At 38.3% G+C, this 20705-nt stretch overlaps 1 protein-coding gene across 4 annotated transcripts in view; it reads left to right on the top strand.

The window, feature by feature from the left end:
- CNTLN (centlein) overlaps positions 1-20705 on the top strand; it is a 199390-nt gene that overhangs the window by 165080 nt on the left and 13605 nt on the right. For all 4 annotated transcript variants that reach the window (XM_087926590.1, XM_087926589.1, XM_026718387.2 and 1 more), the window contains 2 exons: positions 16301-16498; positions 18037-18114. In XM_087926590.1, the coding sequence (XP_087782716.1) occupies positions 16301-16498; positions 18037-18114 (276 nt within the window). The remainder of the gene's footprint in view (positions 1-16300; positions 16499-18036; positions 18115-20705) is intronic.

The following is a 20705-nucleotide window of genomic DNA, read 5'->3' as shown; positions in this document are numbered from 1 at the left end:
GTGTTGAAGATCAAATACGGGATTGCCAAAGCCAAGACACTGTAAGACAACAGAATCTGGGGTTTTTTGGTGGTGGTAATGGTGATAATGACATAATTCAAGACCTGGAAGAGGAATAATGAAATCAGTTTTAAAAACATTGTCTTGGATGTTTTAAACTATTGCAATTACATAATTCAAAAATTATTCTAATTATGTTTACATTTAATTTTGTGTTGTTGAAGAACAATCCTCCTTCCTCCGCCTTATTTAGTCCACTGTGTCCATTTTTGCATAATCACTTCTTCATTTGCAATATATTATCTTGCTTTCAAGTAACTCTTATCTTCATAGATACATAGTCATAACCTCTTGTTCTTCAGCCAAAAAGGCTGCTAAAACATTTTTTTAAATCGTTAGGCATTTATTGCCTCAACTTTAAGCTTGCACATTAAAATGGGCCTAAGGTGGGTTTTTTTTTAAAAAAAAATGGAGGTCCATTCACTAGAGCCTCTTGCAAAAACATTTGGGTGTGTGGGGGAAGATTTCTATTTTCTTTTGGATTATTAGAACTGAATAGAATTCAGAATACTGTTCCCCAGAAAGGTCTACTGCTCACTGTCCCAGGCATTCTTTGTTTTGGCCCTATGCAGCACGGACCATACCCATTAACAATGGCCTGTATTTTTTTTTTCAAAATACCATACTCCATTCTATGAAAATAATCAGAACTGATGTATGCACTAACATCTTCACCACACCATTTGCTATGACCTCAAGTTCTTATATACATCACAGATTTCACCAGTGTATTGAAATTGGGGTAGGGCTAATGCTCCAATGTTTAAACAATTTAGATTTACGTGTATTATACTTCATTTTCCGTTTGATTAATTGGCCAATCTTTTGGAGCTTTTCACAATCATTGCTCTCTTTTTAACATCTCAAATAGTTTTGCAACATCCTCAAAACTGCCCACTTCATTACTTATCCCCAAATTATCAATTAACATGTTTTGAGCAGCTGGAAGAATTTTCACATTTCTACCCAGGCATCATATATTAATCTTCCCTAAAATGTATAGAGTTCTAAGCCTCATGTTATAAAATGATCAGTATGTATTTCACAGCATAATTTTGGTAAAAGCTGTTAAACTGTCGCTCCTAATAGATAAACTGTAGGAAAATAAAGATGCAGTCTGAAAGTCAAATATTGATGATGATCAGAGCAGTTGCTATTGACATTCCCCAAGTTGCTAAATATTTATGTATAAAAGGTCCTCTGAAATCCTCTTTTCTTTTTTCCCCATAGAATGTTGCTAAAAAACTGAAAATCTTACTCAGATTTCACTGAATGCACAAAGTAAACCAGGTTAAAACTCTACTTATATATTTATAAAAGCCACTCAGGGGAAATTAAGTTAGGGCAACTAGTATTCTTTTTATTCATACTATCTTTCTTTAAATATATTTTGTACTTCTGCTTACTAGGAGAATGCCTATATTTGCCTGCTTTCCTCCTGAGGCTTTTATTTTCACTTTGCTTATGGCTGTCTGTCTTCTCTCAGGCCTTATACAGGAAATACTAAATACAGCATATTTATACAGGAAATGCTAAATATTCACCTGAAACTATTTATGGCTGAATGGCTAAACATGCTGAGCTTTTCAGTTAGAAAGCTGATAGCCCAGGTTCAAGACCTGAATGTTTTACGATGGGATGAGCTCCCATTATTTGCCTCAGCTCTTGCCCACTTAGCAGTTTGAAAGCATAGAAATGCAACTAGATAAATAGGTACCATTTTAGTGGGAAGGTAACAATGTTCCATGTGCCTTAGCATATAGTCATGCTGGCCATATGACCACAGGAAGAGTCTTTGGACAACGCTGGCTACCTGACTAAGAAATGAAGATGAACACTGCACCCTAAAGTCAGATATGACTGGACAGGGGAAATCTTTATCTTTACTTTGATTTATAGGAATGACTTGGACCGTGCTGGCTGGGAATGTTATGGACTGTTTTTTCCAGTTAATCTGGACAGCACTGGGTTTTAAAAGGCTGACCTAGAGAGGCTTCATATGATGCCTACTTTAACATGTACATGCATGAATGTTGTATTGTATGACTGAATACACAGATAGAGGGTATATATGTGTGCATCTTAATTATACTTTTTCTTTGCACTGACCTTACTGCTTAATTTTTTTTCTATGTGGTAATTATGCACCACATACATGACCATTTTGTCCAAGTCAATGACTTTTCCCAACTTACTGAATAAGGGATTGTCCAGTTGGCTTCCATCTCATCTTTTTCTTTCATTGGACTGATCTCTTCCTTTCAATATTGTCCTGTCAAACCTTCGTATCTTCAGCTTTAAGTTATTTTTAAGCACTGTGTATATCTGCAAGAAACCTGTACACCTGTCAGTTATGTCTTCACAAAAAGGAAAGTTAAGAAGTCTTGAAGAGAATGAAAAACAAACTCTTGAAACAAATGATGGATTTCTCATTAAATAATATTTGCAATGATAATTCAAGTAAGCCTTTTTAAAGAACGGTTTAATAATAGTTTCATTCAGAGGTCATATGACTTGAGCATATTTTAAAAATTATATATATATATATTTAGATAAATGTCTATTTACATCAGCAGTAGGGAATATTTTTCTGGCAAAAGCAGGTAAAGATTTTAGCAGATTTTTTTTTATTTGATCAGATTTTGTTTATTTTGATTAGTAAAACTATGTTTACTGTTCAATCTGACTCTATTTGGAGTCAGATTTTTTTTTACCTTTGTGTGGTGTAGGAAGTTTATTTATTTTTTAGGAATTCAGTCAGTTTTAGATATTCAGTCTGTTTGGAGTCATTAGACATTAGTCATTAGTCTTTTGCTTATTTAAAAAAATATTCTGTCTGGTATCTTAATGTTCTCCGAGGCTACAGGTACACAATAAGTTGTCCCCTTATTACATAAGTTTTTTTTTAAATAATAGTTTTGTGAAAAAGTAATAAAAACTTTTAAAAAGAGAAAAAAGTAATGGTGCAGAAAATGAAAAATAGTAAAGAAAAAATATAGCAAAGAAAAACTAAAAGTGTTCATCACAATTATAAACAAGTTTAGTAGCTTATCTTCTCTTCAAATACAATATCTTCTTCCCATATTCCATCTGTTATATATAAAGAAGTAAATGCCTCATCATTTCAATCCTGATCAGCAAAAATCTGTTAAGGGTTATGCGAAAGAACAACATATCTATTTTAACCTTGATCAAATTAACTTTATATCGTTTCTTTTACTTTTAACAATTTTGATGTTTAGTTTTTTTCAAATAATAAACTAGAACAGGGATGTCAAACTTGCAGCCTGCTTGCCAGAAGCGTCTCACACACTGGCCACGCCCATGCCTGGTTTAGTGAAGGGGAAAAGTCATAATACATTTCGTGATGACGCCATGAGAACGCGGATTTGACACCCCTGAACTAGAATGTTATTTCTCTTCATTTTTTTTTTGTCTGTTCTCAGAAAATTTTTCAAAGCTTTAACAAGCTTTTGTAAATCCAGAGGAAAGTTATCCAGGTCGCTCTCTTGGTTTGTCCCTTTTAATTATTAAGATTAAGTTTCTTTTGTATGTTCCATGCTAGTAACTTTTTGCATATCATATTTGTACCTTGACATTTTTAAATCCACTTTCATGTCAGTCTCAAATCTTGCCACGCAAAACTCCATCTTCTTCCATAATATCTTTTAAACACTATTTATAGAAGCACGCACACTTTAAATTAACTTCTGGGTCCTTTGTTATAAAATATCCTTCAATATGTCCAGTGTTAAAATATGTTGCTTCATTCTGTATTAGGAAGCGAATTTAAGTGTTTTAGTTTTCAGACTTGTTGTTTCAAGGTTTCTAATAGCTGAAAAGTTAGTGACAAGTCCCTTATCAACTGATTAGAAAAGGAAGTATGCAAATCTAGTGTCCCATGGAAAACATCTGGCCATGGTTTGAACAAGATGGCTACTCCCTCATCTCCCAGAACATAAACCCATCAGAGACTGCTGTCCTGCAGTCTCTTCATGAAGAGCAACCGTCTGGAGCACTTTGGGGTGTTCCTTATTCAAAGAAAAATTACAAAGAGATAGTCTACTCACCACCTCTCTATTCCACTGTGGTCTATCAGCATTGCTTTTAGTAGAGTCCTTTGCCTTTTCTTTCCTAGATCACTTATTACATCAGCTTTGATAAGAGTTTATGATTAAGGATCAATGAAATATATATGTATTAAATAAAGTTTACTGTAGTTAATTGGTGTAATGCAGTGGTTCCCAAACTTTTTCAGTCCACCGCCCCCTTTGTGCTACAAACTCATCCTTGGTGCCCCCCACCCAGAGGTGGGATTTAAATTTCTGTGGGTATGGCCGAATTTGAGGGCATGGCTTGCTGGTCATGTGACTGGCTGGCATGGCTTGCTGGCTGGGCATGGCTTGCTGGTCACATGACCGGATAGGTGTGGTTTGGTGGTCATGTGACTGGGTGGGCATGGCCAGGTGACTGGCAAACCAAGTACAAGTGGTCCTCACTTAATGACCGGTTGTTCTAATTTATGACTGGCCTCCCCAGAGCTACTTGACCTGTTTTTGGAGTTTTGACAGCCATGCACATACATACACACACACTCCCTTCTAACCCTGCTGGAGCAGGTTATTGGATTAGAATCGGCAAAGCATCTCTGATTAGATTCTAGTAGTGAATAAAATCTAATCAGAGATGCTTTGCCGATTCTTGTTGATTTGTTTTATTTTTATTTCTTTATTTTATGTTGCTGAATTGCATTGACATGTGTGTCCCTTCTTGTGCACAACCCAGAAGCTTTTGTGATTCTTTGCAGCAAAAATTACCAACCTCTGGCTTTGCTCGACTTTTCAAATGTGCCACCACTGCTGCGTTTTAGGTGCCAGCCCCGCAGGTCCACCCCATTGAGCCCACTGCACTGGAGGGACTTGCCCAAGCAAGTCCGAGCGAAGCAGTGCACCAAGTCAATGGGGTGAGCCTGAGAGAGGGAAAGAGAGAGAGAGAAAAGAAAGAGAGAGAAAGAGAAAAGGAAGAAAAGAAAGAGAAAAGGGAAAGAAAGAAAAAGGGACAGATGAAGAAAGGGGGGGATGGAAGGAAGGGACAGAAAAAAAAAGAAATAAAGAAGGAGGGAGGAGAACGATAATGAGATATCTATTCTAGTCCAATCACCTGCTCCAGCAGGGTTAGAAGGGAGTGTGTGTGTGTGTGTGTGTGTGTGTGTGTTCTCCTTGTAATTTACCAGTACATTTTGGTTTTCCCTTCTTCAGAATTGGCACTTTAAAACATTGGGGAAAAGTAATTTTTTAGGGTGGAGATCTGGTCCAAAGGATCCTGTTTAAAGCCTCAACAAAATGTGAGAGCTTCCTGATAGTCTTGACCATGTTTCGTCCACAAAACCTTTAATAGAAGCCAAAGATGTTTCAATGTGCTGGCAAAGATGTTTCAGTGTGGAAAAGGGCCTCAGACTAAACTAGGCCTCATTTCAATCTGATGCATCAGGTCTCTCTCTCTCTCCCTCTCTCTCCTTCCCTCCCTCCCAGATTGGCTTTGCTGTACTTTCCCGATGTGCCAGCAGGGCCAGCACTTCGAACATGGATGAATGGATGGATGGATAGAGAGAAAGAGAGAGAGAGACAGGAAGGTAGGTAGGTAAGTAGATATATTGGTAGGTGAGTAGGTAGGTAGGCAGGCAGGCAGGCAAGCAGGCAGGAAGTCAGACAGACCTTTTGGATGGATGGATAGGTAGGTAGGTAGATATTGGTAGGGTAAAGTAGGCAGGTAAGTAGGTAGGCAGGAAGGCAAGCAGACAGACCTTATGGATGGATGGATGGATAGACAGACAGACAGAACGCGACAGCGATGGCACTTTGGGAAAGTAAAGCAAAGCCACCATCACTGCATTCGAGGCGCTGGCTCCGGAGCGGTGCTATAGTCAATGGGGTGAGCCTGCAGTGCTGGCGCCTCGAACATCCCCCTGATGCCTTTTAGCACCCCTCTGCCAGCCTCCTTGGGGGCACTAGGAGGCGGCAGGGGGGCATTTGAGGCGCTGGCACTGCAGGCTCACCCCGTTGACTGTTGCACCGGAGAGGTGCAAAGGGCTCAGTGGGGTGAGCCTGTGGAGCCGGCGCATTGAACTCAGCGGCGGCACATTGCAAAAGTAGAGCAAAGCTGCCTGCCCTGGGCTTCCCCAACCCTGCCCTGCTCCAGGAAGGAGGGAATAGCACCACCCTCTACGACGTGACTGCCCCGAGGGGGGGGCAGCTTGAGAGGCTGATCCCTGGCAGGAGGAGCACCCTGTGAACTTGCTGTCAGGCATGGCAACGACAAAGAGGGGAGAGCTTGGCTGAGCAGGATCCTGGATATTGGGCATGTGGTCAAAGCCCCCCTTCCTCTGCCTCCCCCTAGGTCAGGGGTCTGCAACCTTAAACACTCAAAGAGCCATTTGGACCTGTTTCCCACAGAAAACAAAACACCGGGAGCCCCAAGACATGGGTGGGCATGGCAACTCAATGTCACTCCCACTGAGTCACATGACCCCCCAGGTTTGTGGTTTTCTGTGTTTTCTATGGGGAACAGGTTGCTCTGTCTCTCTCCCATCTCTATCTCCCTCTCCATCCTTTCTCCTTCTCATCTCTCTTACTTTCTCTCTCCCTCTCCTCCTCTCTCTCTCCTCTAACTCTCTCTCTTTCTCTCTCTCTATGCGTCTTCCTCCCTCCTCCCCCACTCCCCACCCTCCTTCCCAACTCCCACACCCAGGGCATAACTGTAAGGAAATTTGACCACATTCTTTCTGTCTCTGGAAAGATACAAAAATAAACCTTGCATTCCAAAATGAGTGACAGTCAGGCTGTTACCTCATAGTGCTACGAGGTTGCTGCCTGAGATCACTGCTGAATCCTTGCAAAACTGGGCAAAGATAGAGAGAGGGGAGCAGACAGAGCTGAATTGAGCTGAATCTCTCTTCCTCCCTTTCTCTCTCTCTCTCTCTCTCTCTCTCTCTCTCTGTATCTCTGTATCTCGCTCTCTCTCACTCCCTGTCTGTGTCTCTTCTCACTCTCTTGGAAAGCCCTGCGTGCTCTCCTTGGGGCTCTTTGCTGTCCCCTTTTCTTTCTTCCTTTTGGAAGTCTGGGCTGGCTGAAGAACGAGAGGGGAAGGAGGGAAGCCTCCACCACAGCTTCCGCTCGTTCCTCAGCCATCCTGGATTTCCAAAAGGAAGGAAGAAAAAAGGATAGCGAAGAGCCCCAAGTAGAGCACGCAGGACTTTCCAAGAGTGTGAGAAGCTTCTTTTCTTTCTTCTTGGCGAGTTTTTGGAAATCCAGGTTGGCTGAAGAATGAGCGCAAGCCATGACAGAGGCTTCCTTCCTCCCTCTCCCCTCCTTCTCCTCTCGTGCGCACCCTCCAGGCCCAACCACAGCCGGCTCCATGGCTGTTCGCTGCTCTTGCAGCACCTGTGCAGCACACTCAAATTTAGTGCACTTTACTCCATCTCATCTTCCTCTTCCTGGATCCCATTACAATGCAGTACATTGGAGCTTCCACATTCGAGGCGCTGGCTCCAGAGCGGTGCAACAGTCAATGGGGTGACCCTGCAGGGCCTCGAACGCCCCCCCCCCATCTCTTAGCGCCCCCCTGCAGCCTCCTTGCTTCTTAGCAGCCCCCTAAGTCATCCCACCGCCCCCCAGGGGGTTGTACCACCCACTTTGGGAACCACTGGTGTAATGGAAATAATAAGTCTTGAATGTTATTCAAAGTTGTAGAGGCAGATTTTTGCTTATCTCTTTCTGAGTGTGTTTATGTAATATCTGTTGGTTTCTAAGTGTCCCCCAGAAAAGATTTTGACATAAACAGATAAAGAGAGGAGGGAAATCTGTCTCTTCCATTGTAGCTTTTTTAAAATCTAGAAATCACTGAATGCAAGCTGTTATTTGTAGTTTTTATAAAATCTAAGGCCTCTATAAGAGTCTCTAATAATGTTAGATTGAAGAGTATAGCATAATTGATAAAAATCCCAAATGGCTGCTACTTCAATTATCAACCCAAAGAGTTTTATAGATGCAGATTTGCATTTAATTCCTAACTTTGGATTATATTAATTCTGTGAATAATAATCATTTGAAAGAATAGAAATGGTTGGACTTCTGGAGATAGTTTGCAGTATGAGTTCTCTGGAACTGCTATTTCTATTTTTAACGGGAAATATTTCAAGGCGAAGACAGAACAGTTTGTCTTAATTTTGCACACGTGTACATGTATGTGTGTATGCACACACATACAAATATGAAAATCTTATAATTTTTAAAAAGTGAATGCAAATGGATTTTACAATAAAGAGTTAGTTTATAACAAGAGCCAATTTGATATAGTGATTAAGGCTCTAGGTCAGAGCTGTCAAACTCGTGGCCCGTGGGCCGGATGCATCACGCACTGGCCACGCCCATGCCCAGTTTAGCAAAGAGAGAAAAAGTTGTGATGTGTGACATGACGACACCATGACGATGTGAGTTTGACATCCCTGCTCTAGGCTACAAATTAGAAAGTCATGCATTAGTCCTACATTACAAAGTCACGTGGGTGGCCTTGGTCCAGTCACTCTCTCTCAGCCCTTAGAAAGAGGCAAGTGCCAACCAAAAACCTTGCTAAAAAAACTGCAGGAACTAATCTAGGCAATCATCAGGAATCAGAAACTGACTTGAGGACAACAACAACAAACTTTATTATATACAGACATTCATAAGCTAGGAAAGAATATTGAACGTTTAAAATGTAAATACTTCCCTCATTTAGAAATTTACATTAAAAGACTCACCTTTTTCTTCATGCTACTGGAAAAACTTGCTTTTAAAAAAATAAAAAAATAAAAAAGCTTTACTGAATATTCTACTCATCAGCTTCCCTGGAAACAAAGTACACACTACAGCTTTTATTAAGGAACAGCTACTGTAGATGTTTCTGATTAAATTAATTCTCCACCAGAATCACTCTTCATGTGGGATTTAGGCAAATTGAATCAGAGGTCTGGATGGTGACACTGAATATCTCTTAGACTGAAAACTTAATAATACACTTTGAATTGTAATGATTGAAATGTGTTTGACTGGATTCTTTGACAGCTGTTCAGCTGCAGCATCTTAAAATGTCTCTTTTCTCATTCTGGGAATGGTGGCGCAGTGGTTAGAGTGCAGTACTGCAGGCTACTTCTGCTGACTGTTGGCTGCCTGCAATTTGGCAGTTCAGATCCCACCAGGCTCAAGGTTGACTCAGCCTTCCATCCTTCCAAGTTGGGTAAAAAGAAGACCCAGACTGTTGGAGGCAATAGGCTGACTCTGTCAACCACTTAGTAAGGGCTATAAAGCTCTGTGAAGCAGTATATACAGTAAGTTAAGTGTATTGCTATTGCAATTCTCCTGGATGGGGTTGGAGGGCTAGAGCTGGCTTTATGGTTAAAAAAGAGTACCTACCCTTTCTCAAGACTGGGTAGTACCCAAGTCTTTCTCAAGCCCAGTGTACCCAATTCCAAAAAGAAAAATTTCAGCTGCCTTTAGCATTTCTCATTCTTTGCAAAGAGCTGGATGTTGTTAACAAGCTTGGTGGTTTTAAAGAGAAGTCTTGACTTGACTTTCATGGGTTAAAATCATCAAGCACACATTCCTGGAGGACATTAACTTTACAGGAAGTAGCTTGCCAAATGACTGACTGTGAGACAAGGTTGTATTGTAGCCTCCACACTGTTTAACATCTATATCAATTCTTTGAGACTACATTACTTCAGGTTGATGGCCATCATTCATCATTAGCCAAAGTTAGTCACTTGCTTCATCAAGTGACTAACATACATTAATCATTATACAATCAAAATAAGAATCAAGCCATTTGTTTTGGAATAAACAAATTTTTCTAGAACAAAATGGGCAATTTGATATAAAGCATTTGGCATAATATTAAAATACATGTGAAAGGGGAGCTAGATTGCCTGACCTTTACCATTATAAATGGCCCAGCAGCTTATTAAAATAGATAACTGTTAGAAGAACACAGAAGTAGTCCCAATTCTAATTCTCTTGCAATTAAAGTAATATATTGTAATTTATTTGCAATGTTTCCTTTCTTCCTTATGGTTCATCTGTTCTGTGCATAAAACCTTCACTCAGTTTCTTCAGGTGTTCAATTTCTTCAGGTCCACCAGAATAATTTCCTTTGACAGGGATTTTAGAATCTTGTCTGCAAAGATGCTACCTTGTGATCCTGCTAACAATAAAATTTTTATAACTACAGACTTTGCCTTGGGGCAGCAACTTCAAAGTAAATAGTTTAAATACCAAATCCTTGCTATGAAATCAAATCATTCTTTATAGTTTAATTAATATTTAAACCATGTTTTTTGCAAATAAAGTATGACTGATCTCCTTATGTAGAAATTACTTTTCAAATTTCCAATAGCTATTTACTGTCAGATTATTTTGAAGATTTAAAATATACTCACGTTACACAGACAGTGGGCTCTCATCTAGACATTTTGCTCCATTCTCTTTGGCAATTACAATTTTATTTTCATTGTTTTATCTGCTGCATTTGTATTGTTCATTTTTCTGACTTTTATGGAATCATAAGATGACTTGAATATTGAAAAAGGCAGACGCCTACCTAGGGTATTTAAAATTATACTTTAATATTTATATTACTTGAATATTGCATTAATAAAAGTTATAAATTAAACAGTGAAAGATTACAAAAGCATATTAAAATTTGAATTCCATAGATCATTTTTGGAATCAAATTATTTCATCATACATCAATAGTTTTAAAAAAACCAAACAATAAAACAGGTCAATCTGCTGTTTTATCTGTCTGCTGTACCAGCAATTTTAGTGCAAAGTTCTGTACTTTAAGATTATTTGTTATTAATTTAATAGCTTCCAATGGATGAAAGCTACAGCAAACTAAAGCTGTACAAAACGTTAGTAGATTTTGTCAAAATGTCTTTTTTTCAAGAATATCAAATTAAATATCACAAAAAATATTTGTATTCCATGAACTTTGAGGGCAGTTTAAAAACTGAGAAGCTGAAATCACTGAGAAACTGAAAGGCTTAAAGACAATATTCTCCAGTGTAGAAAAGTTGTATTGGATGCAGCTTCTAAAAACCAAATTAGAAAAGGTTGCTTTAAAAAAAACAACAAGGAATTGGTTGCAATTCCTTCTTTTGTTTAAATTAGCAGTAAAAGCTTCACATTCTGCTGTACTTGCTGCAGTGCAGATTTTCAACATAAAGGGGATTTTACTAACACAGGTTTGCTCCCATTGCCCTTAGATCTGAAGAATCTACATTGTAATTGTTAAGTTGCTCTGTGTGGGGGTGCTTTATTGATCTGTTTTTTGGATTTCCATTCATATTTCAGAAGTAGAAATAGAACTCTGCTGCCCAAACAGATATATGAAGTAAGAAGTAAACATTAAAATAACTGAAGAAACACTTAAGTTTAGTGACGATGCCCATTTGACTTCAGAATGCAACAGCTATTTACAAGCTCACGTTGAAAAAAATATATGCAAAAGAGGGATCCTAAGGGATAAAGTTTTAATTTCAAATTAGTTAATTCAGATAAACCTAAATTTAGCCCACCTGAAGAGATCCTTACAGCTTAATTGGCCAAATTGTTTTCCACATTTTTCCATTCTTGCTTTTTATCTGAAGTTCGGCTTTAAAGTGATTGTCTACTTTTAATGAGACAAGAAGTAGCTCTCTGCCTAGCAGTTCTTAATTATCTTACTTCAAATGAAATTCCCATCTTTATTCTTAAAAAAAATACTATTGGAAAGGATCAAAATAGACCATGTTAAATTAACCAGGAACATCTTGTCTTGGCACTACAGTCATGTATATATTGTTGTAAACATATTAGTGCATGCATAGCCCTGTATGTCAGAGGCTGGCATTTGTTGTTAGGACCCCTTAAAAGTTGGGTGGTCCAAAGGCTACAGAAGGTGGCTTAATGATGGAAAGTGAGGAGAAAGATGTGAGTTTCCAGGAAGTGAAGATTTGCCTTTTTTTTTTCCTCCCTAAGTTTAAGTGGCAGTTGAGGCTTTTTTTCTGTTTTGTTTTTCAACTATGCTAAGGCTGTTAGATTTACATGACGTTTCTAGGATGGTTTTCATTTATAGAAAATTGAATGGTGGTTTGACTTCCAACTAAATGGTTTGCAATCTCACAAAAAAGGGAACAGTTTCTCAGTGAAAGAAATCAATTGAGGTGGTTACCCTTTCTTGCAGTCAGAATTTGGACAGCTGTAGGTTCGTTCTTTAATTTGGATTCCTGCACTCACACAAATTGGATTAGGTGGTTTAAATGATTCTTCTCCCATTCTGTGATTCCTGTAAAAAAATTCTCCACTCCACTTTTTAAAAATTAAGAGCTTTGAAGTCACCATAGCTGTAGTTTCTTTTAAATTATCTTTGCTTTAGCATGTCACAAAATTATCATTTTACATCTATTATTTGTGAAGACGTAGGCCTTCAATTACAATTTTCACACTTCTCAATAGAAATAAAACAAAATCATACACACCAAAAATTGTACATCCAGCAGCTTTGCAAAATGATTTTAAAGGTTATATTCATCAATTTAAAGTTCAGGTGAACTTTTAGTCAGATGATGAAATATGCCTTTCTACTTACTAACATATTATTCAAGTTCCAGATTATTTTTAATGAGTGGTTTGTTTTAGTCAGATGATTTTCTACAGCTAAGCAATGCTTTTATCTGACAGATACAGCTTTGTTTTTCTTATGTCCTAATGCTAACAAGTTATGAATGACTGTATAATTCAGATATAATTTCTATAAATCTATAATTAATGGGGTGCTTGTCTTTCTATCGTACTAGCATAAACTAGTAGTGTTGGTGAAGCTGATCATTTTCTTTCATGCTCATCTAAGAGCCTATTAGCTACTTTAGAAAAATTGGATTCATAGGGAGTCACAGGGGGAAATCTCAGAGTACCATTGTACTCTGGTGAGAAATTAGATCATGATCATCTTCTAAAACATATAAGCTTTCATGGTAAAAAGTTTATTTAACTTTTTACAACATTAAAAAAAACTTTTGACTATTAATAGTCCTCCTGTGTTATTATTGATAAGGAACATTGAGAAAAAATTAAGTTTCCATAAGAACCTGGCACAGGGTTTGGGGAAACCAGTGGACTTTGAATGATTAGAGGTCTGTTCATTGATGAGCGGGAATCAGTTAGAAATGCTAAAAAAATTGGAATCAGTATGCTGGATGCAACAAGACCTTAGTGCTACAGATACAGAAAGCTCTAGAGGGTTCTTTATACTGTGTTTCTCCAACAATACGACCTCCCCCAATAGGAAGACCCAGCATGTTTTCTAGGTATAAAATGAAATTAAGCCCCACCCCCCAAATTTAGGCCTATTTTAAAACATGCAAAATGGGGGGAAGGGCGGGGGGACTTGCCGTTAGGAGCGCCTCGCGGGCAGCAATTCCTCACCACCAGCTGCTCCTAATGGGCGATCATGGCAGAGCGCAGAGAGCTCCCTACTCCTGCCAAGCACTTTTGCGGCAGATCCAAGACCTTCAGCGCCCGCCGCTGTTGATTTCTCTTCTGCCCATGCCACCGCCATGTTTGGAACTGCCACGTCCACGTTTGGAGCACCACTGCCGTTTGGAGCTGCCGCTGCGTTTGGAGCTGCTGCTTCCACGTTTGGAGCGCTGCCGCTGTATGGAGCACTGCTGCTGTTTGGAGCTGCCGCTTCCTCATTTGGAGCTGCTGCCGCGTTTGGAGCTGCCACTTCCGAGTTTGGAGCACTGCCGCTGTTTGGAGCACCACCGCCATTTGGAGCGCCGCCGCCACTCCAAACACGGCGGCAGCTCCAAACGCGGAAGTGGCAGCTCCAAACATGATGGTGGTGCTCCAAATGGCAGCGGCATTCCAAACACAGAAGCGGCAGCTCCAAACGTGGCAGCGGAATGGGCAGAAGGGAAAGCAACAGCGGCGGGTGCCAAAGGTCTTGGGTCTCAGCAAACGTGTTTGGTGGGAGTAGGGAGCTCTCTGCGCTTCGCCATGATCACCCGTTAGGAGCGGCTGGTGGCGAGGCTGCCCGCGGGGCACTCTAGATGAGGATGCAAGGAGGAGAATTAAGTCACCCCCGAAAAGACGGCCTAGCCGTTTTTTCGGGGCTCAAAAAAATATAAGACCCTTATTTTATGAGAAACAAGGTAGATAGTCCTTGACTTAAAACCATCCATTTAGCAACCATGAAAGTTACAATGACACTGAAAAAAGTGACTGATAAGTCTTATCATCCAGTGTATCTATACTCTAGCAGTAGCAGCCAAGTCTTCAAGAGTAACAAGAGAATCTGCTTGGGCCCAAGTATGACATCCTTCTCTGGGAGAAGACTACCACAATCTCGCAAGAAAAATCAACAGCCTGTTGATTTGTTCACTAGTGCCCAACATTAATTCTGCACTCAATGAGTGTGCAAGATAGAGACCTTTCTTTTTTATGAACTTCATTTAAAAGTGAAAAACTTTTAGATTTAAGTGTTGTTCATATCCTGTTGATTTGTTTCCAGAGGCGTTTATGTTTACTTATTTATTTACACTCCAGATTTTTATATTGCCCCAATCTTATACTTTGGGTCACTCATAGATATTGGCATTGTCAAATGCTAATTTTTTTTTTTTTGCAGAGCCTGGCTAATTAGCAGTATGCTGTGGCTATTGTTATCAGTGTTGGTTTCCTACTGTAGTTAATATTATTCATTATTCATTCCATTAAGCATTTAATGCCATTATGCATTAGCATTCTTTTTTTCTTTCAATCCATAACCATCTCTGTTTGCAAATAAAATATGAGACACAGCACATTGCTTGTTTGATGGGCTTGGACCTAATAGGCAAAACAAAACAAAATAAAAACCTGCTGCTTGAACAAGCTAAGTTAGAACAGCTTTTTTTTTTCAATTGGTGAGAATATTTTTAAAAAGGTGTTTAAAAACATCAGTTTTTCTGCAATTCAGGTAACAGCTAGCAGTCAAAATAAATTATGATATTTGCCTATCCAGTCTTATAGCTTTGAAATGAAATGTAAGGAAAAAATAGCCTTGGTCTTAGTTCCCATTTTTTTTACGTATGATCAGAATATACAATACTTTACATATTTTCTGCCAACATAATAATTTAGTCATCGTGACTGTTGAAATACAGCCAACTTTTAATATTCCAGTTGGGGGTCTTATATTCTAACTGTAAAACAAAAACTCTGTGTATACACACACACACACACACACACCACCTCTTCACAATCAGAAGGCCATGAGTTCAAAGTTCAATCCTAGGCAGCGGCAGAATATTTCTCTGGGCGCAAAGAGAAAGCATCTGCTGTGAACTCCGCATAGGTGTCAGGAAGGGCATGCAATAAGTAAATGTTCGAGCTCCATTCATCCTAACTCCACCTTGATGCTAGGGATTACATGGTCATTAAAATACACACACACAGAGAGAGAGAGAGAGCCCTGTAGTTGATTTATTGGGGAAAGAGTTTGGTGAAAATTGAGGTAGTTTTACAGAGCTGGATTGCTTTAACGGGTCCCTGGCCTACTAATTTTTCACAGTATGACACTGATGTGCTCTACTAATTTTTCCCCTAAAAAGGCCAGTTACAGATACCTGTTTAGCATTCTAACTTAGGGCTCATAATTTTATTAATACACTAAAGTTATTACAATATGAATAATACATGCCCATTGATTTGGAGAATGAACAAAAAATCCTAGGTGTCTACTAAGACGAGAAACTTTAAGTGGTCCAAAGGGGAAAACAAAATAGAGAACCACTGATCTAGATCAAAACAGGTCTTAAAATAGTGGCAAATTTACTACTGTAGCAGCCTCTGAGAATTCTTAATTGTAAGTGTGGACTATTTTTTTTTTAAAAAAAACATATTTTCCGCATTTAGTTACTTAATTTGAAAATATATTTATTAATTTATCAACTAACAAAAGGAAGTATTATTAGACATCCCTTGACATATTCATATTATCCCATGTATATATACATATACAGATATAAATGTGGATATAGATATTCTCATTTCTAACCTATTTTGTTGTGTTAGAACCACAACTGTATTTTGCTGGATTGCTTATTTTCCCAAATGTGTGGGCTGCAATGTGTTGAAAGTAGGTAATTAATCATAAATACTTTTACTTATTTTTATCTTCACAGAGCTTAGCCACTGAGTTACAGCATAATGTGAAAGAGATGCGAACACGAATCAGATGTACTAAAAAAATGCAAAAAGACAAAAAATGTGGTGGTAACATTTCCAGAGAATCTGTTCACCGGGCTCAGTCTTTGGCAGCATCAATCCTTAATATTTCAAAAACTGATTTAGATGAGATTCTTGATGTTGTAAATGATGAGGTAAGTTATGCTAATTTGTCTAAGAATTAATTTTTAATCTTTCTTTGGTGTAAAGCGGCATAGGTTCTTATAAATCAATGGGTTAAGAAATAGCACATTCCTTTAGATTTATTTTATTATTATTTTATATGTAATAAGCAATCAGTTTATCTGATGTTGTCTTTAGTTTACTTAAATAAGAATCTCATGTTTTAATTTCTTTTTTTCTTGCTAGTATTGAGCTAATAGCCATTCTCGGATCTTAATTCTCCTATTATTTTAGCCACTGAACTCTCAAAATTCCATATGTTGCCAAAATGAGTATTTTTTGCCATCTGCCTCTTATTGATAAATTCCCTTTATAGGGATTATTAAAAATTACTCCCCATATCTTAAGTTAGTCATGCCTCCACTGCTATCTAAACGTGAGATATCAATGAAGCATTTTTGGATATTATTGTGAACCCTACTGCTCACTAAATCTAATTTTGATCTCTTAAGACAAGGATAGGCAGTTCAGACTTACACAGTCTATTGAATTTTTTTGCTGCAGCTTCAAGTTTCATTGACCTGGAAAAGGTGCAAAAAACATACACTTATAATTAAATACTTTTGAGCCCAGGATTTTTTTCTGAGTACCAGAATAATTAATTGACCTTACAGTCCTTCCACACAAAAATCTGCTTTCCCCTAACTTTCCTCATTTTCAGCAGTATAATTAGGAAACAGTGGCAAAAGATTTGCTATTGGTATACAGCAATGAATTAGAAAACATAATTCATCTGTTGCATATCATGGACCTATAAATCCTGACCTACGTTCTGCCTACATCTGCTTTCAGCAATTTTAACTTTTATTTTCCTATGCTTAAGTTCCCAGCTAGGTGCAGTAACAAGCTAATCTTATTTTGATCTTTAAAAACTAAGTGAAGTTAGGCGTGGCTGGAAGGGAGATCACCAGGAAATCTTAAAGTTAGATTAGGAAGTTGGAAAAAATGTTCTAAAAATCTGTACTGGCAACTTTTTTTTTTTGTATAGTTACCAAATACACAAGGGCTGTCTAACTGGATGTGTCACACACTGGCCATGCCCACACCCGGTTTAACGAAGGGGGGGATCCCGATAAGTCACGTGACGCGGCCGTGACGATGTGAGTTTGACACTCCTGGAATAAACCATTGAGGTATCCATAAAATCAATAGAACCCAAGCTCAATGCATAAAGTCATTGTTTTTTTATATGTTAAAATGCCAAAGCTCTGAACATCCCCCATTTTGCAATTAAATTAGATGGCTGCTGGTTCCTAATTGCTGACAAAATACAGAATGGTTAGCTTCATCAATTGGGGAGCTAAAGTCAAGCTGAGAGTTTAGGACAGCCATGAAAAAAATAAACAGTCTGGAAATTGTCAGGAAAAGAGATTTTTCCTCTTTCTGCTTTTTCTCCACTTTTTAAGAATTGCTGCTGTCAGATAGGGTGGTTTTCTGAGCAAGTAGTGTTAGTACCAGCTTCACCGTAGCATAATAGACAATTTTACAGGATTTTTTATTTTATTTTTAGGAAACAGAACAGATGAAAATGGAATATGAAAGTGACAAAGAATGGTTGGGCTATTTACAAAAACTTCTGGAAGGACAGGTATTCAACATTGTCTTTTAACAATTGTAACCAAGACTGTGGTTTATGTAGTTCATGTTGACAGATACTTATTTAATAGACCTGTACAATTTTTTTTAGCACTTACTCTATTAGAAATTTCAAAAGGGCTTGGAAGCAGCTTACACTGAACAGCTGCTTTGGGGGGGTAGATCAGAGAAACCAATCTGAAGGTTGGAAGGAATAATTTTGTCCACTGTAGTTACTTGGGTGGGTGGGCTACTCTGAATGACATCCTCACTTATTTTGGACAGCTTGGTTGAAGAGATCACGAGCTCCTGTAACTAATAATTTAATGGTGGCCAAGCCTAAGGTGTCTGAGAGTGTCTCATTCTGCTCCTTTCCCTATTGGTAGGTTCTCATATTGTTAAAAAATGGGAAATTGTCACAGGCTACTGCTGTTAATGCAAATGTCTCTTGGGTGATCTACTATTTTCTGATGGGAGAAGCTCCTATCAGCTTGTTTAGGAGACATTTCCAAAGATGGATGCCTAGTTGAAAATATTACAACATTCTTTATCCATTTAATCTGGCAGGTGCCTCTTTTGGTAGGAACTCAGAAATCATAATAAGGATATAATCTCTCACATGGGTTTGCCATTTTCCAATAAAAAATATCTGGGAAAGACATGTCTTGGCCAAGCCAATAGCAGTGCTCCAAAACCATTATTTTTCTCTCCAGTCACCTCTTATTTATGACTCATAGGAATGCTTGCAAAGTGAGGGCACCTTACCTTCCTTATCTAGGAAGGCAGAGGAACTGAAGTGGAGGGGACTATAAAAACAGTAATGCCAATCACTTGCAAACAAAGATCCATTGATTAGCCATCCCAAAAATAGGGAAAAAGTGAGTGAGTTGAAAAATTTTTGGATGCCTTGAAAGAATTCCTATTAATATGAGAAGTTCAGGTACAGATTTGATTAGTGAATATCAAACTTGTTTAAAATAATTTTTAAATTATCTTTATTCAGATTATTAATTGAAATGTTTTCTCTTGGGTTTTTTCCCCTTCAGTTTAAAAAGTTCTCCAAATTCAAGTGTATTTTGTAAGGTTTTGAGTGAGATGGAGGACAGGTTAGCACTATATTTGTTTGAGCTAACTTTACAGATAGAAACTAAAACATCTAGGGATACAGGCAAATGTATTAATTAAATTATTGAGCCCCATCTGTATCCTTGGTGGAAAGCAAAGGATCCATTCTCTCATCCGTCTTTTTTAAAAAGAGATTTTTTTTATTATCTGCCTTTAAAGTTAGTAGTTGATATGGACACCTGAGGAGTTCATGGGTTTCAGTGACCTTTTACTATGGACCTGTTTCCAGTCAATTCATGTTTTCCTCACAGCCAGACAGCTGTTTATTACCATGTCTTCCCGCATACTCTACAATATTTTCTACTGAGACCTCAAGCAGCTTGTTAGTGGGAAGTAAATATTGATTTGGCATCCTGTCAATGCAGAAAGAATGAAAAAATTTCCACCAGAGGCCCCTCAAACATTTTCCTATCGACATTTTCTGGGCAGAGTGGAAAACTGCATAGAGGATGACAAGTCTGAGACTAGTTGAAATCCCTGAGGGGTCCATTGAGACTGCCGCTGTGACCTGTGTGATACTTTTTCTTCTCTTTCAAGTCTTTTTTTTTTTAATACACACACAATCTCCTGGGAGGCACCCCTCTTGTAAGTGATCAAGGGCAGCTTATTGGCAGGTGAGAGCCTGCTTTTCTAGTCATAGCAAGGCAGCTTTTGTTTCAAGATGGCTGACAACATAAACTGGATTTTTCAAACTTCTGTCGACTGTAATGCATTTTTCATTGTCATTTTGTTAATGGGGCGGTCAAGTCTGAACAGCAACTGCTTTTAAAAAATGCTCATGACAAACATCTTGATAGTTAGTGTGCTGATGGCATCAGCTTCGTTTCTGCTCAGGAATTATGAATAAGCAATGGTGATCAGTATAAAGTTGTTTTTTATCAGCCAGATGAGGATATAGCACATCTTTACTTAGTTGAAAATTTATAGTCGAATCTTTTATGACAGCTGTTATTTATTATCAAAATATTTTTGCTAAACAAATGTCAATAACTTGATTGTCAACAAATTCTGCTAATGTGACTTCAACTGGAAATACCAATTGTACAGTTGCATTCTAGAATTGATTCACATGTAACTCTGATTACTCTTCATTGTGGGTAAGAGATTTGGATCAGGTACCAGGAGCAAATGCTTCTCCTTACTTGATTAGCATGCAGATTATCACCGTGCTCTAACTTTACTCTGTGTCAGTTGTCACCAATGTTTACAGTGGCTAATGCTAAATACGATTTGGGTTCCAAAAAAGAACTTATTAGGGGTAACATTGAAGGCGAAGTAGTGATATTTAATAGAACCTTAAAATTAGAAAGATTATCTACTCCAACTTCCTGCTCAGTAGAATATCTTTGAAGGCTTACTACTCGGTCTCTGTTTAGAAACCTTCAATGGAGAAGTTACCACTTTTGTCAGGCAATATTTTTATTTATATAGTCAGGAAGTTCCTCCTCTTGTTTACCCTGAATCTACGTCCTTGCAGTT

This window comes from Pseudonaja textilis, chromosome 2 (genome assembly GCF_049901715.1).
Source record: "Pseudonaja textilis isolate UNSWEBS1 chromosome 2, rPseTex1.2, whole genome shotgun sequence".
NCBI classification, from domain to species: domain Eukaryota; kingdom Metazoa; phylum Chordata; class Lepidosauria; order Squamata; family Elapidae; genus Pseudonaja; species Pseudonaja textilis.
The sequence above is the reverse complement of the archived record's forward strand: the minus strand, read 5'-3'. Positions and strand labels throughout refer to the sequence as shown.